This window comes from Pistacia vera, unplaced genomic scaffold, assembly GCF_008641045.1.
Source record: "Pistacia vera cultivar Batoury unplaced genomic scaffold, PisVer_v2 Contig1027, whole genome shotgun sequence".
Classification (NCBI taxonomy): Eukaryota; Viridiplantae; Streptophyta; class Magnoliopsida; order Sapindales; family Anacardiaceae; genus Pistacia; species Pistacia vera.
The window spans coordinates 458,873-486,077 of record NW_022195058.1 but is presented as its reverse complement, the minus strand read 5'-3'; the positions used below and the strand labels follow the sequence as shown (position 1 = coordinate 486,077).

The 27,205-nt window shown below is 37.5% G+C and overlaps 3 protein-coding genes across 3 annotated transcripts; 2 read left to right on the top strand and 1 right to left on the bottom strand.

The window, feature by feature from the left end:
* Positions 1 to 5,562: 5,562 nt before the first annotated feature.
* On the bottom strand, positions 5,563 to 8,121 carry LOC116123265 (ATP synthase subunit epsilon, mitochondrial). The gene is made up of 2 exons (XM_031409060.1): positions 7,902 to 8,121; positions 5,563 to 5,849 (listed from the first exon to the last, which is right to left on the bottom strand). Exons 1-2 carry the CDS (start codon positions 8,083 to 8,085, stop codon positions 5,821 to 5,823), a joined length of 213 nt encoding a protein of 70 aa, XP_031264920.1. The 5' UTR covers positions 8,086 to 8,121; the 3' UTR covers positions 5,563 to 5,820.
* A 1,954-nt stretch (positions 8,122 to 10,075) lies between these two features.
* On the top strand, positions 10,076 to 10,615 carry LOC116123188. The gene has a single exon (XM_031408997.1). It carries the CDS (start codon positions 10,076 to 10,078, stop codon positions 10,613 to 10,615), a length of 540 nt encoding a protein of 179 aa, XP_031264857.1.
* Positions 10,616 to 20,622: 10,007 nt separating this feature from the next.
* On the top strand, positions 20,623 to 26,561 carry LOC116123247. The gene is made up of 8 exons (XM_031409044.1): positions 20,623 to 20,842; positions 20,933 to 21,113; positions 21,899 to 21,961; positions 22,176 to 22,312; positions 23,008 to 23,045; positions 23,173 to 23,218; positions 25,474 to 25,638; positions 26,236 to 26,561. Exons 1-8 carry the CDS (start codon positions 20,710 to 20,712, stop codon positions 26,409 to 26,411), a joined length of 939 nt encoding a protein of 312 aa, XP_031264904.1. The 5' UTR covers positions 20,623 to 20,709; the 3' UTR covers positions 26,412 to 26,561.
* The last annotated feature ends 644 nt before the right edge of the window (positions 26,562 to 27,205 follow it).

The following is a 27,205-nucleotide window of genomic DNA, read 5'->3' as shown; positions in this document are numbered from 1 at the left end:
CTCTCCCATTTCTTTATTTGAAAATGTTATTTTTGTTTAAATGTTTAGAAAGGCTTTTTGTCCACAATATAGGCCTATTATTAGAGGTACAAGTAGAAGGGACATAACAAAACTTTATACTAAAATTAGTGATAAACCTAAAAAAGAATTTGAAAATTTTCAGAATATATCTATTACAGTTACTTTAGACATATAGGCTGTCAGATCAAAATAGATTTTTTGAGTATCACAATACATTACCTAGATCATAGTTGGGGTTTACAACAAAAATTGATAGGTTTTAAGCCATTATATGCTAAACATAGTGATAACACTATTTACATTACAATTATTGAAGTTTTGCAAGATTATTTATTATCTAAGAGAGTTGTGGTGCTAACGCTTAATACTGTAGTTGCTAACACTGCAACAACTTCTTTATTTCAAAAGAAATTGGATCCACTTGGTGAAGGCAAATTTTTTCACCATATATGTGTTTGCCACATCATCAATTTGATTGTTAAAGCAGGTTTAGAAGCTATACATGTGAGGATTGATAAAGTGCATGCAATTATCGGATTCATTGTTAGTAGCAATACAAAATGGAATGAGTATGTCAAATATTGTTGCCAAGAAGAGTTATCGGTTCAACCGAAGAAGTTACATTGCGACATGCCTGTTCGTTGGAACTCCCCGTACTTGATGTTGCAAAAAGCTATGCCAACCTCAAGACAAATTATAAATTTCATCAACCAAAAGAACTATCCGGATGAAGTTGTCAACAATTCCGATTGGACAGTTTGCAGTATTTTTCATACATTTCTTAAAGTTTTTTACAATTCCATTAATACATTAAGTGATATTTATTATCCTACTACTAATTTAGCATTTGATATTTTACTTCAAATTTTTAAAACTTTTGCCAAACATGGATATAATCCAGAGTTAAGTTCGACTGTTTCATAAATGGAAGCAGAATACCATAAATATTGGTTAGATACTCCATTCTTATATGGATTAGGTCTTATTATAGATCCTAGGTTTAAGAAGTTGTCAATGATTCCGATTGGACAGTTTGCAGTATTTTTCATACATTTCTTAAATTCCACTAATATATTAAGTGATATTTATTATCCTACTACTAATTTAGCATTAGATATTTTACTTTAAATTTTTAAAACTTTTGCCAGACATGGATATAATCTAGAGTTAAGTTCAACTATTTCAGAAATGGAAGCATAATACCGGAAATATTAGTTAGATATTTCATTCTTATATGGATTAGGTCTTATTGTAGATCTTAGGTTTAGATTTAACGTATTTAATTGTATAGTTATTGAGATAAGCCAGCATTTAGAACATGACTATAATTCTTATTTGATAGAATTTAACATAAAAATGGAAAGTCCTTTTTCTTTATATCATAATAGGTACAGTAGAACGCCCATCAGAGACGAGCAGCAAAAACCTGATGAAGACATTCATCAACAAGGATCAAGCATTTGGACGTATATGGAACTTAGTATCGGTGGTGCTGGATGTAGCAACTCTAGCCATACAAACATCGACCAAATAAGCTATAGTGGTATCTGCAAATGGACATGTACTACATGGCCAAGGAGGAGAAATGCGAGATGGACGTGCTTCAAGGGTGGAACCAAAATGCAAGTCGATTCACCATTGTAGCCCATATGGCACGTGACATTTTATGTGTGCTAGTTTCCACAATTTCATCCGAGTCAGCATTCTCAAATAGTCGACGATGTAAATTAATAATTAAATAAAAAATATTTAATTGTTTAAGTTTAAATTAAATTTGCACATTGCGAACATTATATTTATGATAAAATTAAATTATCTCTTTAAATTAAAACCATATAAATTTGTAACCATCAATTTATATTTATTTAATTGTTTAAGTTCAAATTAAATTTTCACATTGCAAAGTAAAATTAAATTATCTCTTTAAATTAAAACCATTACCACCATTCATTTATATTTATTTAATAATTAATTAAAAAATTTACAAATCACCTCCTAAAAAATTATATAAATCCCCTTACATCAATATTTATTGAGCCCCAAATACCCAAAAAAAAAAAAAAAATTGGGGGCTAATTTAGTTCTCTATTTTTGTTGGTATTTATTTCTATAAACGCACCTTGCCTTGTCAGGCATGCATGAATTTGCTCTTTGTGGACTCGCTTAAATTTGTCACAGGTGTTAGTGTCTTAGAGTCTTGTAGATTCTAAATTTCAGCACCTATCAATTGAAAGTTCAAAATTTTTCCAAGGGTTGATTTATATGTCTTTACTGTAAGGGCTAATGATGCACTTGAATTTCAGCACCTTGGGATCATGTACTATAACGTAATATAGTGATCAACAAATAAATGTTTCAAGGGTTACTAAGAATCTCACCCAAATGTAAGATGCACCGCTAATAAAGCGTAGTAGTGGTTTTCTAACAGAGACCAATTCTTTGACCTGATTCATTATTATTTTTGCTTAGATATAGGTTGCAGTAACATATGTTGTGATATGGTAGACGCTAATCTTATCATATACTTGTTCTTTTGCAGCATTTACTTATATGATTTTTTCATCTGTGTTATGGGCAGGTGAAACAAATGATGGGATCTGATGCAGCAACGACTGAAGATCTAATTGCTTATAACTTAATCTCGCTGGATGCTCCCACTGGGGCAGATGCTATCTTGTCTTTCGCTGAGGTAATTTTATTTCTTTCTTTAGTCCTCAAGTTCCTATTTTGTTGCTTTGCAATTCTTCACATTGCAAAGTTTGTGGTCAGGTTTGAGCTGCAGTCTCAGCTTTGAAATACTTCCCAGGATTGCCTGGACTGCCTGAAGAACTTTGTATACCTCTTACAAGGAAACCTGATATGCTCGATTTTCTTCACTACATTTTTGGATTTTAGGTACGTTCTCTTGACAACATGGTTTGTGAGCTTCTTTATTATGTGATATTAGGAGTTCAAATTATTGAAGTTACTGTTAATTCTTTTCTTTTGATTTTAAAATTTTTGGGACAAGAAAAGAACACTGTCTATTGACATTTACATGATTCATCTATGCTATTGAATTGTAGGTGAGCAAACTGATTGAGGTTGGATGGTTTTGTCGGTTGTGGTTTTGTCTTAGATTAGGCGTATGGGTTTGGATATGGATTTATGGGCCATGGTTTTGCCTTAGATTTAGATTTAGGTGCTTTAAGAGATCTATGGCTATCCCTGTCTAACTTCAAATAGTCTAATGTTCTATTATGACTAAATTGAGGGAAAGGGGGGGCTATAGAGTATTGAAAGAGAAAAGAGATGGGTTGAAGAGTTTACTGAGTGGTGGTAACCAAAACAGGAACAGTTTTAGAAATAAAAGTAGTAACCAGAACAAGAATGATGATGGAAATAAGAATGGTAACCAGAATAGTAACCAAAGCTGGAATAGTGATCGAAATAGAAATAGAAATAAGAATAGTAACTAGGATTAGGAATAGTGATGAGAATGATAATGGTAACCAGAATAGGAATAGTGATCGGAATAAGAATAGGGAAATGAGGATACGCCTATCACAGTTGTATCAGAACTAAGATTTGTCCGAATCACTGCCCTTTAAGTATTCCTTCTCATGTTATGTAGTGTAATTTTTGAAGGTAATATGTTATATATTGGCATAATTTTCTCCTCTTTTCATTTTTTTTGTTACTGTCTGAAATTTTGCTTTCAGTGATGTGTTGGTTGCAAAACTTAAAACATGTTTGTATATTTTCAGGCTCAGTAGTTGCCTTGATATTAGATAGAAATTTAATATTTTGATGTACTGCCATCTATTATTGATTTATCTTTCTTCTGAAAAAAAAAAAATGTGGGGAGATGGCATGCAAGTTATATTTTTTCAAGGATCAACTGCTTAAAGCAGGTTTGACACCTTCAATAAAATCTAAAACAAGAGCTGACAACAATATAGATAACCTAGAGGTGTGTTATGATCTTTATTATTTTTACTAGAAATGAAGCCAGTAACTTAATCAGTTATACATGATCTCCTTTTTTTGTTTTTGGTGTGCTAGGTAAAACTTGGAGAACTTGAGGCAGAGCTGTTGAAATGAATGCAGATGGATAAAAACTGCAATGCTCATATTGTGAACTTGTAGATTATAAGCTCGTTCTGCATGCCTTAGTGATGGATGTTAACACGAGGTCATGAACATCTATTCTAATAGAATTGGTTCAATAGGTTTTATGATATTAATGTAAGCAACAAAATTCATTATGGGGCATGGAAAAGAGAGCAGTGTATTTCCTTGCTAAAAATTAAGAGAAATCAATTAGGTAAAATATGTTGGCGAGTTCTAAACAATATTAGAATAATTACTTTCTCTGCTTTGGAGTATGATAAATTCTTCTACTTAATTGAAGTTTAGGCAACTTCAATTAAGTGACATGCCTGTAGAGGGATAGATAAGTTCTTCCACTTAATTGAAGTTTAGGCAACTTCAATTATTATTATTTTTTATGAAACCAAGTATTTTTGGTTCTAATTGAATTAAACTTGTAAAAGATGAAAGAGTGTAATTAGAATATTGTTTTTGTTTTGTTTCTATTATATAGTTGGGCGTCCAGACTTGTATAAAATATCCCTTTTCTTCATTCATTTGAATCTTGAAGCAGCAATCTCCTAACCTTGTAGTTTTCTTTGTTTGGGAACTGGTTTCGGGGGTGCTCTTTTAATTGTTTTCAAACATCTACTTAGGCCTTTCTGTACCTTGTATCTCAGGTAAGTTACAGGTTTCAAACATCAAACAAGAGCACAACAACATACAATTTGAACACATATACATTAATAATATTCCAACGACTATTTACTATATCAAATTAGAAGATTTTTTCTACTTTGAAAAATAACTTTCGTTTATATAGTATTATAGAGTTAATGAAAGGGTTGTGCTGTGATTATTTAGTATCTTTATTAATTTGTATTAAGTTCTAGAAATCTAGAATAAGGGAGAGGAAAACTGTAATTATGAGAGCTGATGCAACCAGACTTGTCCCTGTACAATTTGGGAGAAGATCAATCGAAATTTCGGAAGGTGGTGGAGCCAAGAGCAGCTTTGCCACCAGGCGGTAGTGTTGTCTTTCTTTTATTGCCAGGCGCGTCAGTCAAACTTGCACCTCAGATAGGGCATTGATGCAGCAAATTTGAACATTTGCAGTTAAAGTTTGACCACCAAAAACCAGATTCCGATTCAACAAATGCTGGTAAACTTATTTTATGTTTCTACCATGTCTGGTTCAACAAAGCTTCAATGCATGAAAGAAAAAAATATATATGTGTATAAAACGGTGTGAAACATTAAAATCATAATCATAATCTTACTACTGATTGAAAAAGGGTTACTGGACTTGTTATCAAAGCACCACCTAAGAAAATTCATGTTTGTTATCAAAAAGAAAAAAAGAAGATAATTTTCGTTTACTCTGTTGGGGTTTAGCGTAAATACAGGCAGATCTTACTGATTTCGGAAGAGCTAAAATTTCCACAACTCCAGCATCATACTACAGCAGTATACGAAGGAAAATGGAGTACTCCATCAATTTCCATAAAAAGATTAATGTAAAAAGTATAGTTCAAAAAACAGATGCCAATTATATTATTACATATGCATTAACATGCAAAACAAGAAATACAAATCTTGTTTGAGAGGTCCAAGCATCAAAGACTTGATAAAATTAAATCTACCAAAATGACAAAACAGAAGGAGGTTTTCCGAGTAAATGATGTATCACTCCATGATGACATTCAAAGAGCAATTCTCCATCCCAACTCATGCTTCAGGTGAATCAGATCGAATAGCTGATAAAAATAACCATAAAGTAAGTGATCAGACTACTTGTCTAGAGGAAAGTGGAATGAAATATATATATATATATATATATATATATATAAAGAATGCCTAAATGGTAGATCACTGGCTTCAGAGAAAGCAATACATGTTCTAGGAACAATTTAAGTGCTCATGCAATGTATTAGCTTTACTTCCATTCAATATGCAGGTAATACTGAGATAATGAAGAAATTGCTAGCTGAGGTAATTATGTTGATCCTTCATATGAATATTTTTTTCATCAGAAACAAGTAAGAAAAGTAATTAATGATAAAAGTCAAAGTAACAGTGATAATGACCTACGATCAAACACTAATGACCAAAATCTCACCACTGATGAAAAACACAATAACACCGAACTTAAGCTAAAACTAATTTTCAATTATCTGAATAACAAATCTTGAAATTGTTAGGAAACCAAAGCCCATTAAGATGCAAGGATTTGAGGTATATCTCATAAGAAACCAACCCTTATTACTAGAGTATTAAAAAATACTTCTATCCCCTAAACACCAAATAGCCTAAAAACAGCCAACACCTAACATCTCCATAAGACCAAAGCTACTTCCCACATTATAAGCAAAGTGATTCTCAACCAATAATAAGTATATGTGAATATATGTTTTCCTCCATATTTTACTTCCCTTTGTCCGTCACAAAGCCTCTAAAATCTAGGCTTGTCTAATAACAAAAGCTTAACTTTTTTCTTTCCTTCAAATGGAGGCTCCAATAATCACATCCAACCTATGAATCTATCATTCAGCCATGTAAAAGCATAAGTGAAGCTAAATAAAATGAACTAATGTATGTTCATAAGGGATGATTCCAGCAAAAGACTTCAATGTGTTGAAAGCCAAGCAATTCCATTTGAATTGGCCCAATCATCCTCTCAAGTTGGCAGAAATTAATCATGCAAGGAGCTTGACTGTTAAATGGTCTACAAACGAACTGGACCTCTCTAGAAGGAAAGCAGGGCATGAAATGATAACATGATTACAATTTGGTTGAGAAATGTTAGGCCCCACTTACCACACCAATCATCCATTAGAATCAACAAAGACAATACCAAAAAAGCGGATGCTAGCCGAAATCAGATAAAAGCCAACGAAAATAGAAGAACAAAGGGCAAGAATCAATAGCCATAAGGTCAGGTCATCCCCAAAACTAGTGCAAAACCAGAAACAATGTCTGTAATGAAAGAGAAATTGCAAGTCTCCAAATCATGAACTATAAACTAAAGTACATATAAGCTATGTCATTACAAGTCTGCTTCAAAACCATTGAATGCATAACATGTTTTGCACTTGTCACACGTAGCTAATCTAATATGCTGCAACATTACAAAATAAAGAAAGGGATATATAAGACGCGAGTAAAAAGACAAAGGTTGATTCTCCAGTAGCTAACAGCTAACTGAGGTTAATAAAAAATAACCCTCATTTTTCTTTAGAAACCCACAATTAAATGTGGACAATCCTCCACAACAGCTTATAAGCCACATATTGTAATTCCTAAACAATTCACCAATCAATTAATTAAAACCAAATAAATTAAGCCAAATCCACAAGGCAACAAGAATCACCATTACTAACTCATGCCCTGACTTCCATATTTCAAAATTTTCATGTTTTATCTAACAAAGAATTGGCTTCTCAAATTTCAAACAGAGAAAGATCAACCACCCACCCACCCACCCAAATCAATAAATATAAATCAACAATTCAACACTATCACAGATTGGATCCTCTAAAAGTTCCAATTTTTATCTACCAAAGTCTACGTTTTTCGACTTCAAAGACTGAAAAAATAAAAAACCCAGAATAGAAAACGACCCATATAATTGGAATAAATCGATAACTAAGCATCCTACAGATGGGATTGTTCCTAAATTTCCATTTCCAATTTAGCAAAGCTAGGGTTTCTCGAGCTCAAAACATCGAAAAACAAACAAAAACCAAAGAACCAAAGAACCAAATGAAAAAATCAACTAAAAAGTAGATCCGGTTGAGAAAAAAACGTACTAGGCCTCTGGGGTTTTCCACCTTCCCACTTAGAGATTGAAAAGTGAACCTTCTCGCGATTGATGGCTTCAGTCTTATGGGGTTCCTTGAGGCAGTTCCTCACCAGATTCGCACAAATGTTAGAGTATGTAATGTATGTCATCCCTGCTGCTCTCCAAAACGGCACCGCTGCGTTTGACGCCATCTCGCTGTGTCTCGGAGTTTCGGTACTCAAAACGAAGATTGAAAAGTGCCGGTCACCACCAATACTATTTGACGTCTTGGTGTTATGACCTAAGCTTCAACTCTAAATTTACTGTTATGGGCCTTGGGCCGGGCTTATTTAGCCCAAATTATCATAAAACTGGGAACTGATTTTCCAAACCCACTAATTTGATTAAAAATTTCACCGTGGTCTCAATTTTGTACATTTTTTTTTTCTTTCACTTTCGTTTTTCTCTTCATCCAAACAGTCTCAATCCTCCAATTAAAACTCTAGAGTCTAGAAGATCAATTAAAAACTTGTGGGGGTCAAAATCACTTGGGGCCTTATCAGGCCCATAAAAGCTTATTCCACTACAGAAGCCCAAGCTTATGATCCAATTTTTGTTCGGCCAACATCAGAGTTCATGACTTGGGTCGAGCCTTCTTCCAAAATGGGCGACTCCAGCGGCTCACCTAAGGCTAGGCCTTCTAGACCAAGGTAAGTAACACTTCCTATTTCAATCTATCCTAAACGCCTAAGATTCCGTATCTTAGGCAAATTAAGACTCATGTTACTATTAAGTCAAGTGAATCAAGATCTTTCATATTCACGAGACCTCTTCCCTTAAAGATTCAGAGTCCTATCAGGATACAAAGATCCTACAACTATTATATAAACAGAGGTCACTCCTTTGTTTAGGCATTCAGCCTCAATATCACCTACCAACACCCAAGCTCTTAATCCTAGGAGTTATCCTACCACGTCGTGGTTCTAGTCTCCGACTTGACCTCTGGTAACCCTTCCTTCCCTTACCCTCACTAAATTACCCCGTTCAGCCTTACTGACTTGAGCATCAGAGTGCCTATGGCAGACACCACACTGGTGTCCAAGTAACCTCCATGCTTGTTTGCTTTGTGTGCAGGTACAGCGGATTGTCAGTGGCCTTAACCGCAAGGGATCAAACCCTATTTTCGCAACCGTAGATTTTAGCATCTATAGTTTGGCACCCACTGCGGGGCCTCTAGCAATCGACCTCTGTTCAAAATCTTGCTCTACAAAGAGTCACGCAATGGCTAAAAACACGGATACAGCCTCGGCAGATCTCGTGACTAAGGTCGAGGTTCTTTCGGCGCTCATGCAACAATAAGCCGACAAAGTCACAGCTTTGGAAGCCAAGAATAACAACATTCGGGTTGAAAATCAAAGCAAAAGGTAAACCAGTTTTATTCTCTTGATTTCCCATTCAATCAAATACCTAAGAACCGCTTTCGCGTCTCGATAAACCCCATGCAGCGACTAACAACCCCAGACCCTAGAATCTCAGTTTCTGACCCCTAGTCTTCCCAGCTCCAGTCATCCATGACGGATGGACTAGCATCCATCGTTACAGATACAACAAGCTTAGCCATGCAAACATGCGCCTTATCAGCCGATCCTTCAATTACCCATGACCAAATCACTTCAACCGTCCTAAGCCACCGGCCACCAAATATCACCAATCTTGACCAACCCTTCAGCTTCAGTGATCAACAATACATCCAAGACCCCTCTAGCTCGGATCACCTTCACGAGTCGACCGATCGATCCATCCAAACACCGCTCGGCTTACACCTTTAACCATCCATGCTGGTAGAAGTACCCAAACAATAAAACTTGGGATGATTCACCCTAAAGGGATGAATGGAATCCTAAAAACACAAGATAACCACTAAACCTACCACAGCGACTCGGCTCGTCTTACCAGACCGAGTGAAAGAAACACACAACCCCAAACCATGAACCACACCTTTTGTCTACAGCCTCCCCTCTTGAATAGATATTAGAAAAAAAGCTGGCTGACATGGAAGCTATGATGAGATGATACCTAGAGTACCTGTCTTAGCCAAGAAGAGCATTCCCCATAATTATGTCGAGTTACCTTTCGTAGACTCCATAGCCTTAGCTGAGTGCCCCCAAATTTTCCATCCCAAATATGAAACCATATGACAGAATGACTGATCCAGACAATCACATAGCTTCATACAAACAGAGGATGTTTGCCATTTCCATACCTTGGGACCTTAGGGAAGCATGCATGTGCAAGAGCTTCGGTTCTAGTTTATCAAGGCCAGCCCTTCAATGGTACACAAACCTCCCCAACAACTTTATAGGCTCATTCGCTCAGCTCACCGACGTATTCATTGAGCAATTTGCAAGTAGCAAGAAGTTAGACAAGCTATCATCCAACTTATACAAGATTTATCAAAAAAGAGGAGAGCTGCTGTGTGAGTACGTCAGTTGGTTCAATAAAGAAAAGATACCAATCCCATCTTGCCATCCTGAAACTACAGTAGATGCTTTTAGAAAGGAATTGCTTCTCGATAGGGAACTCTATAAAGACCTCACTAAATTGGGCTGCAATTCAATGGAGGACACCCTGGCCCGAGTGATCATTCAGATACGGTGGGAAGAAAATGAGGTAAATCGTAGAAGGTACACATCCTACAATGAACGTCGACAGAATCGTAGTGAGAGGTGCCCAGAAACATGACAATATGAAGCAAACAACTCAGTCCCAGCACGGAATTCCAACAAAAACAATCAGAAACCGTATGATTGGCCACCACCTCAGCCTACATATAGACCTTCCAGCTCTTCTTAGTTCGTGGTTCTTGAGTACAACCTCAATGTCAAGCTAGCATAAGTGGCTGTCATAATGAAGGGGATGGATCCAATAGTTAAGTGGCTACCCAAGCTGAGATTGAATGTCAAGAGAGACACTACTAAGTGGTGCGAATTCCACCATGACCACAAACATAATACTGTCGACTACATAGCTTTGAGATTGGAAGTCGCGACCTTACTTAAGAGAAGGCATCTTCGTGACTTATTGACCGATAAAGGTAAAAGCACAATAAAAAATACAAACGAGAAGAATTGGTCCTCCCCTCTACCTGACACAAAGCTGGAAGGATTCTACAATATGATATCAGATGGTTTAGAGATTAGCGAAGTAAGCTACTCCTCGGCAAAAAGGCATACCCCGAGCAAACTATCATTTGGAAGCTCGTTCTTCCCATCCATCCACACAGAAGCCTACTCAGCAAGTCATCCAGTTCAAAGAATATGAGCCAGCCACCTTGGCAGCCCTGCACTATGATGCCCTGGTTATCTCGTTGCAAATAGCGAATATTCTGGTATAGAGTGTGTTTGTAGATGGAGGATCTTCCGCCAACATTCTCTTCTTAGAGGTGTTTAAGACAATGGGCATGGACGAATAAGATATTAATAGGCGTCCCACCATCCTAGTCAGATTTAGCTTTGAGCAAAGTATACTATCAAAGAGATAACCCTGCCTGTCTATACGAGTGGAGTAAATCGACAGACCATCTTCCTTGTGATGGATTACCCCTCACCTTATAACGTCATTCTAGGTAAACCTTGGATCCATGACATGAGAGTTGTCCCTTCAACTTTCCATCAGACAATCAGATTCCCTACTAAATGAGGAGTAAGAGAGATCAAGGGCGACCCGAGTCCTTTAGAGAATGTTACAAAAATGTCTTCAAAGGAAAGTCCAATACCTTATAGCAATTACAGACGAGTCTGACTCACCCAGCGAGCCGAATTAACCCTCAATGGAAGAATTGGATAAAGTACATATTTATCTCAATCACCTTGATCGGAAGACTCAAATAAGATCAAGGTTGAGTCTTGAAATCAGAGAGCGACTGATCAACTTCTTGCAAGAGAATCACGACTACTTCACTTGGTCCCATGCAGATATGATAGGGATCAATCTTGAAGCAATCATGCACCATCTCTAGGTCAACCCAGACTGTCCCCGGTAAGGCAGAAAAAGATGAAAGTTTGCTCTAGAGCGAAACCGAGTGATCAACGAAGAAGTAAAAAAACTCTTGAATAATGGGCTCATTCTAGAGGTCCACTACCCCGATCGATTGGCTAGCCAACATGGTGGTCGTTCAAAAGAAGAATGGGAAGTGGCGAGTCTGCATAGACTTCACAGACTTGAATAGAGCCCAAGGACTCATTCCTTTTGCCACACATCGATATGCTGATCGACGCTACAGTCGTTCACGAGTTGCTTAGCTTCATGAACGTCTTCTCAAGGTATAATCAGATACTCATGCATCCGGACGACTAAGAGAAAACTTCATTCATCACAGAGAGGGGCACTTACTATTACAAAGTGATGTCGTTTGGGCTCAAGAATGCTGAGGCTACTTATCAACGGTTTGTCAAAAAGATTGTCGCAGAACACCTAGGGACTACCATGGAATTATATATTGATGACATGCTTGTCAAGTCACTTTTAGCTGAGCAGCATCTAGACCATCTTATTCAGGCGTTTGCAGTTCTGATGAAGTACAACATGAAGCTCAACCCCGCCAAGTGTTCATTCGAAGTCTTTTCTGGTAAGTTCCTAGGATATATGGTGACTAAACGTGGGATAAAAGCTAACCCTGATCAGATCCGAGTTGTCCTAAACATCCCATCATCGACATGCATCAAAGATGTTCAACGTCTCTCTAGAAAAGTGGTTGCACTAAGCAGATTCATTTCTCAACCGCACGACAAGTGTCAACCCTTCTTCGCAATACTTCGAAAGTCAAAGCAGTTTGAATGGACCCCAGCCTGCGAAGAAGCTCTGCAACAACTCAAAAGGTACTTGACTTATCCACCTTTAATTTCTAAACCAAGAATTGGAGAAAAATTGTATACATACCTGACAGTCTCGAAGTTGGCAGTTTTAGCCGTCCTGATTAGAAAAGACAATGGGAAGCAGCTACCAATCTACTATATGAGTAAGTCGCTCCTTGATGTCGAGTCCCGATACAATCAACTGGAGAAGCTGGCCCTAGTACTCATTCACGCCTCTAGGAACCTTCGACTATATTATCAGTGTCATTCCATAATTATGCTCACTACATATCTATTCAAGAAGATTCTACATAAGCTCGAGCTTTTGGGGCGACTCACTTAATGGACGGTCGAGCTAAGTGAATTCGACATCTCATTCCAACTGCACACAGCCATAAAGTCCCAAGTATTAGCGGATTTCATAGCAGATTTCACCACTTGCAACTTTACTCAAGCAGAGAAAGAGCTACTATGCCTATCAAGTGAGACGCCTTTGAAGTGGACACTCTTGGTCGATGGATCGAGCAATGTAAACGGCAGCGGCTTGGGAATTGTGCTAATTACTCCAGATGGGGACATCATCCAATGGGCCATCTAGTGTGGCTTTAAATGCATAAATAACGAGGTTGAGTATGAGGCTTTGATAGCTGGTCTCTCACTCGCGAAAGAGATATGGGTAACAAGGTTAGAAGTCAAGTCTGATTCTCAACTGGTAATCAATCAACTTCAAGGGACCTACCAGGCTAGAGACTCAAAGATGACAGCCTACCTAAACTTGGTGAAGTAGTTGCAGTATGCCTTCAAAGAATTCACGATCACCCAAGTATCAAGAACAGAAAATACACATGTTGATGCACTCGCCAATCTCAGCTCAGCCCTTCAAGGTACGTCTGACCCTTCCATCTCACTTCTTTTCCTCCAATAGCCAGCCAACTAGAAAGAGCCTCCATCCGAGGCAGTAATGGTCCCCAACGAACCTTCAGAGGTCATGAACATAAAGCTAGCCGATTCATAGATGACTCCGATCCTGAAGTACTTAGAGAAAGATGAGCTCCTTGTAAACAAGAATGAAGCACGCCGTCTGAGGGCTAAGGCCACCCGATTCACGATCTATGAGGAATAATTCTCGAAGAACTCATTCTCCAGCCCATACCTCAAATGCATAACTCCAAAAGAAGCCTAGTATGTACTAGCAGAGCTTCATGAAGGCGAATGTGGAAACCACGCTGAGGGACATAGTATGGCACGCTGAGGGACACAATCTGGCACACTAGGTGATCACCTCTAGTTTTTATTGGCCTACCATGCACTCGGACTCAGTTGCATATTTCAAGAAGTGCGACAACTGCCAAAGATTTGCTAACGTCTTACACATTCCCCCCGAATGACTCAACTTCGTCTTGACCCCTTGGCCATTCATGAAATGGGGAATTGACATAGTGGACAAGCTTCCAACCGCACCTGGGCAGCTAGTGTATATGTTGGCTTTAATAGACTGCTTTACAAAGTGGATAGAGGTAGAAGAATTCGCCCAAGTGAGAGACCGGGAGGTAAAAGGCTTCATCTGGAAGAACGTAATCTATCAGTTTGGGATTCCAAAGGAAATAGTCATAGACAATGGGTCCTAATTCATCAGCTCTAGCTTTAGAGATTTTTGTGAAACATAAGGAATTATGCTCAGCTTCTCAACTCCCCAAAACCTCCAGTCAAACAGTCAGGCCGAGTCATCTAACAAGCGGTCATGCAAACTATAAAGAAGCGCCTTCAAAAAGCAAAAGGAGCATGGGCAGATGAACTATCAGGAGTATTATGGTCTTACAGAACAACCGCCCGCTCATCCATAAGCAAAACTCCTTTCTCCCTTGTATATGACTTTGAGGCAGTCATCCCAACAAAAATGTCACCCGTCTCCCAGGCTTCAATGGATGAACAACGAATCAAACAGCCAGAACTTATGCCACAACTTGGGCACCATTGATGAGCTGTGTGAACATGCATAGATTAGAAACACTATCTACTAGTAACAGGTAGCCCGACATTACAACCGTAAAATCCGAGTGAGGTCATTCAAAGAAGTCGACTGGGTCCTTCGAAAAGTCTTTCAAACACAAAGGAGATAAACGTTAGCAAGCTCAATCCCATTTGGAAAGGCCTGTACAAGATCACCAAGTTAGTCGGCAAGGGTGCCTACAAGCTTCAATCATTGGAGAGCAAGGATATCAGCCCCAGTTGGAACGCCATTCACCTCAAACGGTATCACTTGTGACAAACCACAACTTAGCTTCGTTTCTGTAGCTCCTTTTTGTTTTTTGTTTTTTGTTTTTTCAAAGGGATGAGCGGGAATGTTCACCTTCTTCAACGACAGTCAGCTTCAAAGCCTTGAATCAATAAAAAGAACTATTCAGAGAAAATTATGTTCAACTATTATGCTGCAAAGTTTTAATAACAAAGTCGGTCACGCCAATTAGGCCACATAGCTCTGAAATGTTTTCAACTACAAAATCGATCACGCTGACTGGGCCACATAGCCCTCGACAGTTTTCAACTACAAAGTCGATCCGGTCACGTCGACTAGGCCATATAGCCCTCGAATATTTTCAACTACAAAGTTGGTTCGATCATGCCGATTGGGGCACATAGGCCTCGAATGTTTTCAACTACAAAGTTGGCCATGCCAACTGGGATACATAGCCCTTGAATGTTTAAACACAAAGTCGGTCGCGCTAACTTAGTTCACGTGTGATATAGGTTCTACCTGCTTGAAATCCGCCCCAACATATATAAATTTTGTCAATTGGACAACGCAAAATCATTCAGCCAAAGCAACTGAATCAGCCAGTTATTACTTCAACCAAGTATTAACTATATCAATACACCATCGATCGGTCGCACCGACGACACCCAGATGGCAGTAAACAATAATTCAAAAGCTCAACAAGACTACAACAATCAGCAAAATATCAAATTTTATTAAAGTCCCCAGAGGGGTTGATCCGAATACATAGCCATGGGTGTTCAACACCCAAAGTAAGAGACTTGAGTTGAATGCCCTACAGTCGGCTCGACCTCATTTCCTTTGCTCGTCGAAGCCTCCATCGCCGAGTCATCCTAAGGAAGAGACTCAATTGACTCAGTAAGCAACCCTTCCAAGTCTCCAGCAAAGTCGTCCATTGCATCCTTGCACTCAGTCTTAACTTGACCTTTCTCCATTCCATTGCCCCCATTAGCCGACTCTACTTCAATCTTTTCCCACAATTCAATATCCTCGTTGGGATTTTAGTGGGAAGTGTTGCTCGCTTTGTACTCTTTTATTAGTTTAGTGTCGGCCTTGATCATGGCGTCGGTGGCAATTGATTGGCATCGCTCTCTAAGAGCGACCGACTCCTCCTCCTTTTTAGCAAGCGTCTCATCCCTTTTGGCCAACGCCTTTTACTTCTCCACCAACGTTTTGTTCAGCTCTACCAACTCTAATTCAGCTTGTCGTAGCTTGGCAACACCCTCCTTCGATAATTTCAAGGTCGAAGCCTCTCGAGTGCGAAGGCCCATGTTGGACTTGGTCAAGTCTTGGATCTTTGCGTCTTGGGCAACGACGACCTTCTTCAGATATAGACTCCCTGTCAGAGCCTGCAAAAAACCGAACAGTTAGAAGTAGTTCTTTATGGAACAAAGCGTTCGAAGATAAAAATTACTTAAAACTGCCAAGCCACAGCCCATTCAGCAACTGCACTCATTCCCATTTGATCCAACCGATTCTCATCCATGGGTAGCATGAAAGAGTCGGCTAGCTTCCCTATCCCAGTTGCATTAGAGTAGATAGAAGCAGTCATCGGAAATGTGACAACCATCTTCTCAGCATCCTCGTCGATTTGGACACTCTTCGACAACCTAGCTCCGGTCTTAGGTGGTGCAGTATGTGGGATTGACTCAGTTCATTCCATCTGGACATTTTCACTCGACCTAGCTGCCAACTTTCTTTTTCTCTTAGCTCGGCATTGGGTGATCGCCTCGCTCGCATTTGGCATGTCAACGTTAATATTCTTCATCAATCTCTCTACAAGGCAAACTCTCCAGGAGTTAGAGGATGAAGAAATGAATGTCTGAAGCAGATGTGATTGTAGTAGTGCGTCAACAAAACGTTCCATGTCTGCTTCAGCAAAGGGAAAAGTGTACCTCTCTGTAGTGCAGCAACCTTGCTCCAAAGATGACTCACCCTAAGGTTCGCCTCTTGCAAGAGCACTCTCCAATCTCTCAGTTTCAATGGTATAGCAAGTAATTCTCGTGTTTGCATGTCCAAATTGTCACCACTCTGCCTAGCCTTGTTGAACCTCGGATTTGTAGAATAATGAAAGATAAGGCTCAATACTCAAAACAAAAGACAAGTAAAAGTTACTAACCAGCCGCCCTCTATGTAAAGGGTATGTCGCCCTGCCCTCTCTCTCCAAAGACTGCACCACCCTTCACGAAGAAGAACTTCCCATTCCAGTTCTTATCACTCAATCGTAGGAACGTCACCAGGTGGATTCGGTCATGCCTTAGGGTGACTGAGAATCTACCCTTATCGGTGTCATGCTCCTTCAAATAATAAAAATAGAGGAACTCATGTAGGTCAAACCCCACTTGGTGCATAGTGTAGAGAAGCTTCAATGCTATCAACAACCTCTAACCATTTGGCATGAACTGAGTCGGGGCTATCATGAAGTGGTTCAATACTTCCCAAACCAAGTGAGGAATTAGCAACCTAAGCGCATCATAGAAGTAGATATCATGCATAGCGATCCATCTTGGTACCTCCCAATTGACCCGCTCATGATCTCTCGGTAGACGTGTCTCGACCGAGTTAGGGATATGGTACATTGTCCTTATCCTCCATTCCTCATTCAGAGTGAGCTCTGGGGGATATTCCAATGGCAAGATCCCTCGACTCGGCCAGTTGAATCTATCCCTCGTAGTCCCACTTATAGAAGGCTCGCCCTTGTTTGGCTCTTCATCGCTATCGTCCCCACTCTCCCCTTGCCCGTTAGAGTCCTTGCCACTCGACTCGACAACAGTCGGATCAGTCCTAGCTAAACTTAACCCTTTAGGGATTCCCACAGGCACGGTACCTGCCTCCGGCAACACCACCATAGTGGGGACATTCTCATACTATCCTCCCCTCTCCATCTCACCCTGACTATCCCCACTCGACTCAGTATCCGACATTGTGTGTTCAAATGTTGTACTCTCTAACACTACAATCAGCTTGGTCTGGCAGACCGACTGGATGGTTGAATGAATCTGCAAGCAACCTCAGAGGTTATCACTCGACTCGGACAAGCGCCCCAGGCATGCCGAATGGTGATAGTGAATGAATCGACTCTTCCTTCTCCCACAAACCAAACTCAAAATTTCCAGAAATTTTCCCAACAGTGCCTATGCTCCTAAATCCAAATCCTTCAAAGCTTTTTCTCCCAAAATTTCAAAACACTTACCAAAATCGTCCCAAAAAATTGAGTCTATCCTCAAAATTTAGCCAGATCTAAAGATATCACCTCAAACCTCTGGGAATTCCACAAAATTCCAAAGAAACCAAAAAGGAAAAATCGGTACTTCAAACCACCCAAAGAAAAACGATCCTAAAACGTGTTTAAACTGCTTGGAAAACTAAGGGAAAGTAGAGGCAATGAAAAGAAATCGATTTTTGTGAAGGAAAAGAGATTTATTGTGACAAAACACAAAAAACTCTTGAAAAAGCTTCGACAGCGATCAAAGAAATCTTTGAAAGAAATAGGGAACGAAGATGAACAGTCGCCAATGGGTTTCTTCTCCTTTTAATCACTCAACTTGCCAGGACAACACGCAGCAACAACCAATTGGCTACGATTCTTCAATTTCCCACTTAAAAAAAAAAAGAGGAAATCCTAATCGTACATGTGTCATACGATAGGACCACCTCAGTAACCCCAATTTCTCGTCTCCCGCTCAAAATACACGAAACCCTACTATACACACGTCCCGTTCTCCTGATGCCACCCCATTGCACTTGGACAAAGCTCGACTTGCCTGAGCAAATTGACTTGCTCCCAATTTGAGAAACAAACAAGACTCTTCAAAGTACAAAATGCAGATGCTCGGCCTGATTGGCCAATTGAACTCCATAAAGGGTAGCGCCACATACCCTATCATTCGATTCAACCGACCAAGCAAACTTAGTTTTAAGGGTCGCTTCTTACACCCAATCACTCAGCTTAGTCAACCAAGTGGACGCAGCTACAAGGATTGCCCATTGCATCCTAGCACTCGGCTTGACCAAATGAATGAACTCAACTGCACAAAGTTGTGAAAGTATAACCAACAACCTCCTTGTAGCTTCTACCGAGACGAGATGTCCTTGTTCAGTTGAAGAGAATATTCGACCATCCCGACAGATCGCCTCTTAGCTAGGTTAGTCTCTCATTAGTTTAGCTACCCTCCAAGCTAAATACTCTTTAGCTTAGAGAGTGGGGGGCTAATTATAGGGGTCAAAATCACCTGGGCCCTTATCAGGCCCAGACAGGCTTGTTCCACTACGGTGGCCCAAGCTTATGATCCAATTTCCGTTGGGCCAGCATCACAACTCATGACTTGGGCTGAGCCTTCTTCTAGAATGGGCGACTCCAACGACCCAACTAAGGCTAGGCCTTCTAGACCAAGGTAAGTAACACTTTTCCTGTTTCAATTTATTCTAATTCACCCAAGATTCTGTATCTTAGGTAAATTAGGACTCCTGTTACTATTAAGTCAAGTGAATCATGATCTTTCTTATTCACAAGACTCTTCCCTTAAGGATTTAGAGTCCTATCGGGATACAAAGATCCTACAACTACTATATAAACAAAGGTCACTCCTATGTTTAGTCATTCAACCTCAATATCACCTCCCAACACCCAAGCTCTTAATCCTAAGAGCTATCCTACTACGACGTGGTTCTAGTCTCCAACTTAACCTCTGGTAACCCTTCTTTCCCTTACCCTCACTAAATTGCCTCATTCAACCTTATTGACTTGAGTGTTAGAGTGCCTGCGGTAGATACCACACCGGTTTACTTGTTTGCTTTATATGCCGATACAGTGGATTGTCAGTGGCCTCAACCACACAGGATCAGACCCTATTTCTGCAACCGTAGATTTTAGCATCTACAAAACTTGCCCAACATCTTCACCTTTTATCTGTTAACTTTAATAAATTAAATTAACAAAATAAAGGTTATATTCTTATTTTTAAAATCTGCGAGAATTCATTAAAAATTCACTAAACATATAACGGTTTAAATTATCATTGGATAACCTGATGGTAAAAGAACAAAAAGAGGTTTCATGAACTTCTGAGTTTAAGTTCTCCCAGACACTAATAGGGGTGACCACTGAGGCTTTTACTCAGTCGGCAGTTCCAACGCCCTAAGAGATTATTTGAGCTACATACAAGTTGACCCGACATCCTTGATAATAAAAAAAAAAAAAAAACATATAAGGATTTATTATGATTACCCTAATATTTATATAATTAAAGCACAATAAATCAATGCTTAAATAGAAAATACAACATTAAGAATTCTTTTAACGTTAATCATTCATAAAATCTTAATAGTGTTTATATGTTCAAATAATGTATATGTCATCTTATTTATATGCTCGATGAGTAAAATTATTTATATTTAATAAACTATTTTTTACACCTAATTTTTAAGTTTGTAAATTATATATATATTTTTTTATAGATAGATTTTAAACTTCACATATCTTGTATTCTAACATATAGGAGAAGAGGGTAGATTAATGTTTTGAATTATCAGTGTAATAAAAACGACAAATTTTTTTGTGAAGCGTTTAATATATTAAAGATCCCTCTAACTTTATTCACACCCTCAAAGTCTAAATAAGTTCATTTTAACCCAAACCCCAATCTTGGAACCCGCTAAACCCTCCTAGTTGAGTTCATCAATACGCAAAGACTATTCTCTTTTGGAAGATGACCGTTATCAGTACCTCTCACAATCCCCTTCACAATCTTCACCCGCCGCCGGCGCCGCTCTCTTCTTCCTTTTCCCGGCAAACATACTTTCCCTGCCGCCGGCGCCGCCTCCGGCTCAAAATCTCCACAGGCAACCCTATTCTCTCTTTTGTTAAACAAGACTAAAATTTTATAATCACTAACCAATGTGTCTGTTTGTTTGTTTGTTTGCTTTTTCCAGGTTCTCACCGCTTTATTGGAGTAAAATCACAACTGTCTGCTTGGGATGAGAAACCATATGAGATTCTCCCAGGTGGGAAAATAAATTACTTGGATGAAGAAGATGTAGTTTCATTTCTTGATCCTCCAAAGGAGTTGATTCCTCTCGACCCGGCTTCGTATAATCCAGCTGCTTATCTTTGGTTAGTATTAATGAATTTAGTACCCAAAACTCTTTCAAGTGAATCGTATTTAGTACTTTAATTTCATCCGTACTTGATGATATAGAATCAATGTGTTATGATTTCGGCGACGTGAGACGTGCATACATTTGTTAAAACATTGTATGATTTGGCTTGTATAATGATTATGCATAGTGAAGAAATTATAAGCTTATATTGATTCCTCTCGACCTGGCTTCATATAATCCAGCTGCTTATCTTTGGTTAGTATTAATGATTTAGTACTCAGACCTCTTTCAAATGAATAGTATTTAGGGCTTTAATTTCATACGTACTTGATGATGTAAAATCCTTTCATACATTGGTTGAAACATTGTATGATTTGGCTTGCATAGTGATTATGGATATTGAAGAAATTATAAGCTTCTATTAAAGTGGACATATTGATAAATGATGACATTTAAATGACTAATGCATTGTAGAAAGGATTGCTTTATAAGATTACCTGTGTGCTAGTTCATATCTAAATTTGGGAATGAGTTGTAATGGGATTTTAGTGTTTATAATTGTTTGCCGGATCTGGTGTACTTCTGGTTCCTGATTGACATAGTACCATGTGTTAATGACTCTGAAATCATGTAATGAAAGAGAATTTCCAGCTTCTGGATCTTTTATTTGTTTTAATATGCAAATAATTTTTTTTTTTTTCCTTGTAATGTTTTCTTCCTAAACTATATGCATATATTATTTATTTATTTTACTTTCCCATTAAAGTTTTTATTTTTTTTAATTATTATTATTATTAGGAAAAAAATTGAAGACATACCAGAAGAAAGGCGTCAGCGATTGCTGCAGTTGCTAAAACCAAGGTCATCCCACTGAAGCATTCCAAATCATTAATGCAGAAACATTATGATTAGGGCTGTACCTCTCTCATATCTTGGTTGATGTTTCCAGCTAATTTTTATGAGCATTTTAACCTGTGCATCATGAATTAGGCTATATAAATCATATTTGATACTAAATATCTTTCTATTTGGTCTTGATGCAAATCTTTGATATGCTAGTAGAAATGTATTGCAGGCTTATTTCAAGAGCTTGGGAGATATCTGGCACAAGATATGATGATCCTAAGTTAGCAAAGAAAAGTGCTTCAAACTTGCTATCTAATGATGATAGTGAAATGCCACTTGAGTTTTACAACTGCCGAAGTAGTGGAGGTAGATTCATTGCTCCACTTAAAACAGTAAACCTAAAACATAAAATTAGAATCAACCAAGTCATTTACAACATAAAATTCTGTTAAATCTAATTCTCAAATGATAATGACAAATGAAATTATAATCCTAATTAAACAATAAAACATTGAAATAAAAGATTCCTAAATAAAATAGAATTCTAGAAATAATAATCCTTAAACTAATCATATTTCTGCTACGTCAATTATACATGGTGGTTATACAAAATTTGAGTACAGGAAATACAGTCTTTGTCTTTGGAACTCCTCAACTGATCTTAGATTCGCAATGATTACAATTTTCTAAATTGTAAAGTATCCTTAATGTTGAAGATTCCTATGAAAATATTTACATTGTTGTGGATGAAAAAGTGCTGCTTTTGTGGATGTAAAAGAAAGAAATATGCAATGTAATAATAGAAACTGCTATTTGGAGCTGCTTTTGGTGGACTTCTTGTCCCTTTTCTTTTTTTCTTTCCTCTTTCCTTAATTCTTCCAAGGTTTTCCTCTAGTCATGTGCATCTAGGTAGCATTTTACTATCATGATTTCTTCTGCCTTTGCCTTCCTGTTTATTTTCTAGTTTTCATTCCCTTGCCCCATTTACTTAGTTTTATTGTAGTTTTGTTGGTACTATTTTCCAAACATTTTGTAATCTTGATATTAAAACTTTTAACTAGGTCCATGGCCTATTGCTTGGCTCAATTTCTTTAAGAAGGTTCGTTCCAAGTCTTGTGTATTAAAGCCATGGTCGCCTTTCCTTTTCCTTCATTTTTTTTATGCTGATCTTTCGCTGCAGTATGTTATATGATAATTGATGTCAGATTCATTGATTCCCCTCCCAGGCTATATTCTACTGCAATGATGGGAACACATATGGGCGATTTATCGGTAAGGATGTTAGCCTCCAATTGATATACCTGCATTCTTCAATATGTCAGATCATTTTAGAAATCTATCATCCTTCATGAACACATGATTATGGAATATAGCTCACAGGTCTTTGTAGGTTTTATCCTCTCATAAGCTTACCTCAATTCTTATCTAGGTGGTGAATATGATGAATAATTTGTTTTGACATTGAATGCTCAAAATTGTGTTCTAAGACAATATAATGGTGCTTTATATTAATTAAAATATTAATATCCAAGGGTTAAAGATGGGTAGAGTATTGAACTATAGCCCAGTAAATATCCACCTTAATGAGATTAGCAGCCTACAGTTCCAAATTCAATATATTCTAACACTAAAAGAAAGCAAGTTCAGTATCACCACTTTTCTAATGCACCAACTGGCTCCACACACCTAAAGTCACAAACTTACAAGATATTGATAAAGTCCAAACAATATGTGAACTGGATTATTGCAAATTTCCTTAATAAACATATCTTTAGGATTATCAATAATTGCAATATCTAGGAGTATCTCTTCATCATCAATTTTTTACTGGAGGTGAAACTAGATTGTACTAGCTGTTTTACTTAGTTGGACCTCCTGTGTTTGTACAAGAGGTCTTGGGTTTAAGTTTCACCAACACTAGAGTAGAAGAAATGTCTTTTGAAATGAGAGAGAAAAATAGTTGATAAAAACAGTTTGTCATTTAATTTTGACGCAGGAGGTCAACAGTAAAGGCTTGTAGCCTCTTTTATTATTTGTTGTATGATTTTTTTTATGGTTTTAAAAAAGTTAATGTATGTAAACCCTTGGACTGATAATGGATGTCTGGATTTAATGCTATCGATTGTGGTTGTAACTTAGTTTATCCCTACTCGTGGAGTTTTGTAACACCAATTATATTGAGGTTCTAGATCAATACATGTGATAAATGAGATAAAATGAGAATTGAGAACCTAGGGTTATTAAGGCTTGTTTGATATAGAATTTAGATATAGTTTTTTATTTCCAAAACAGGTTATATAAAATTTTTATGAATATGTGTTTGATTGAAACAAGTTTAACTGTTTTGAAAAAAAGTTTTCGGATACAATCCTAAAACTAGTGTATAATCAGAACACAAAGTGAAGTCATTTTTCAATTTCTACTCTTTTTAACTCCGAATACAATTTTAAAGTATCATATCTTATACATTTTCAGATGTTAAAAATATTGAGGTACAAATCTGAATTTAGCTTAGTTTTAAATATTATTTTATATCTAATACATTTCTAAATGTAGGCAGGTGCACTTATACAGACTGATTTATTCAATTAAACATCATCATGTGCCAATTTTCTTAAAAATAAATGCCACTGGTTCAGCTTGGTTAATTTCTGTTACTGTATCAGAAATAGATCACTTTATTTTTCAAGCATAAAACCAAACCAAACTGAACTTTTCGATTCAGTCCAGTTCAGTTGGTTTTATGCCTATCCCATTTGACTACCCCTGAAGTTTGGCTCAAATACAAGCCTAATGGTTTTGGAATTCATTATAAACCTTTCCTTAAATATAAGCTAATTCATAAATTTTCTTGAAACCATGAGTGATCTTCTATAAAGCTTCATCAAATTTTCGGAAACTTACCTTCCAGGAGAGATCTAAACCAGATTGGTTGGTTTGTAATTAGGGCACAGCAACAAGAGATGAATAGAATTTCTCATAGATGAAATGCTGCCTTTTATTCTAATGAGCACATATCTTCTTTGGTGTGACAGTGGTTTGAGCCACCAAGTTGAACCTCTAAAATAATCCTTATTTGAGGCTCTCTTTGAGTTCTATCCACCAAATGTAGTAATTAATTGCATCTGGACCACAAACAAAATCTTCCTGCATCAGGATCACTATGGAACCAATTTCATAATGAAGATGATGTGATTGGAGCCGTAAGAAATTAGCTAAACCAATGATGCTAATCAGTGACATAACCTTAGTAGGGACTCATAGAAATGGTTATATAAACTTCGATATTTTGGTGGTGTTGTGGTCTGATAAACTGCAACAAGTTGAATAATCTTGCTCTTCACTAGGATTTCTCTTTATCATCTTGTATTAATTTCAGTTGGCAATTTTGATGAACAGCTTTGTAAATTTGGTTTCATATCTCTTCTGGTATTTGTTAATGGGTTTTTTTTCTGTATTCAAATGTTTAAGAGTTCCATTTCTTTAATATGCCTTCTCATCCATTTACCAAATGCAACGTTTCTCAGGTGAATCTGTTGTGGCTCAATTGGCAAATTCGTTTAGTCCACTGTACTTCGTAGTCCGACAACTCAGGGAAGTAATGTCAACAGAACAGCCCTGTGATTTGGCATATGAATTTGGAGATGGACTCTTCGGTCTCCAACACTTCCCACAAGGCTTCCCGAAACCGGGTATGAAATTTTATATATAACATCCCATGCTGTAAAATTAATCGAGTCTTAATTCTTTCCTGCATACATATTTACCATTTTTTCTTAAAAGAATTGGCCATCATTGCCATGAGAAAGGTACAGTGCTTTAATCTTATTGGCTTAGTGAATACTCTGTTCCAGCCGGTTCCTTGTCAAGAACATTAGCCAGACAAATCATCAAAAATTTTCCCAGTTCTGTTTAATTTATATTTGATTCCTTCATCTTACGCATGTGAATCTAGGCAGTCTCAAAAATATTCCAAATTTTGAACTCAAGTAAACATTTGTTTTTGTAGGATCACAAAGATATTATAAAAACATTTCCGGGAAAAAAGTATATAGATGAAGGGTTGTTTAGATATTCTTGAAATTGATATCACTTACGCTAGAGAAGCCCGGAGGTCTCATTGTACCAATGTTAAATTTGGAGATTCGTGCTAGGATGTGTTTTGTCTCATATATAAATCGATGGGCAGTTCGTGATTACCATTATCATTAATAGTTGTTTTAGAGTTTCTTTTTGGCTGCAAAAAATGGATCAGTCTTGTCAATCATAAATCTTCTGTACTTCTGCAGCGAAACATCCGTATCCTTTCGACGATCAGGTTGTCGTATATATCCGTCATGTTGGTCCGGGAGTCTTAGTAGGTCAAGCATGGCAAGAAGGGATAGAACTACAACAAGTACCTCAAAAGTTATGCGGTGAAATATTAATGGTGAAAGATTATTCTGCAAATGGAGAAATTAACTGAACAAATGTTGTAATCTATTGTAATTTTTATTTATTTAACTTTTTACAATTTGCTAAGTTGTTCTTCAGGTATTTGTACAATCTGGCCTAAGTTGAGTATTGATAATTATTTTATGGAACTGCAAAACAAAGAAATAACGGAGTATAAAGATTTGTGGTATTGTTTTTGAAGAAGTTCAACAATAAGTACTGTGGATGAGGTTTTGAAAGAACAAAGTTCTTTCATCTTCATGAAAACCCATTGGGAAAAAAAAAAAAAAATCTTTTTTTTCGAATGTATTATATTCTATAAGACACATTTGATAACTATGTTTTAAAGCCTCCTAAATAAATCTATCACAGTAAAAACGTGATTGGATTTGTAAGAACAATAAAGATTAGTTCACAATCCAATCTTACAAACTTCTTTTTCACAATTCTGATATAACAATTCATAATTGATCAAATTGTAATTGGGTAAATAGAATTTATTGTGAAGTGTCATGTTAGGGTTGTGAAGCCTGTGAGATTTTGATGTAATTGTAGCAACTAAGTTGGGTTTGCTGGTAGCAAAACGTTCTAAATTGGGAAAATCTCATAATCTGCCCCTAAGGTTTTGTTTATATTCATCTTTATGAAAACCATGCCAGAAATCCTCACAAACTACCCTTCAACAGTAACAATGTTAAATCATTTTAACAGTTTAGGGAAATTGGGGTCATTTCATCAATGATATTTTCTTAAAAATAACCAAACTCAAGTAAATTTAACCTACCCTAATCAAATTAAATTAACCAGACACTAGTTAGTTTGAAT

Excerpts from the sequence above, each read along its gene's own strand:
- LOC116123265 (XM_031409060.1), bottom strand. The coding sequence starts at position 8,085 with ATGGCGTCAAACGCAGCGGTGCCGTTTTGGAGAGCAGCAGGGATGACA. Across the intron at positions 5,850-7,901 it reads TGGAAAACCCCAGAGGCCTA|CTATTCGATCTGATTCACCT; the intron begins GTACGTTTTTTT and ends TATTTTTATCAG.
- LOC116123188 (XM_031408997.1), top strand. The coding sequence starts at position 10,076 with ATGACTGATCCAGACAATCACATAGCTTCATACAAACAGAGGATGTTT.
- LOC116123247 (XM_031409044.1), top strand. The coding sequence starts at position 20,710 with ATGACCGTTATCAGTACCTCTCACAATCCCCTTCACAATCTTCACCCG. Across the intron at positions 23,219-25,473 it reads CACATATGGGCGATTTATCG|GTGAATCTGTTGTGGCTCAA; the intron begins GTAAGGATGTTA and ends AACGTTTCTCAG. Across the intron at positions 25,639-26,235 it reads ACAAGGCTTCCCGAAACCGG|CGAAACATCCGTATCCTTTC; the intron begins GTATGAAATTTT and ends GTACTTCTGCAG.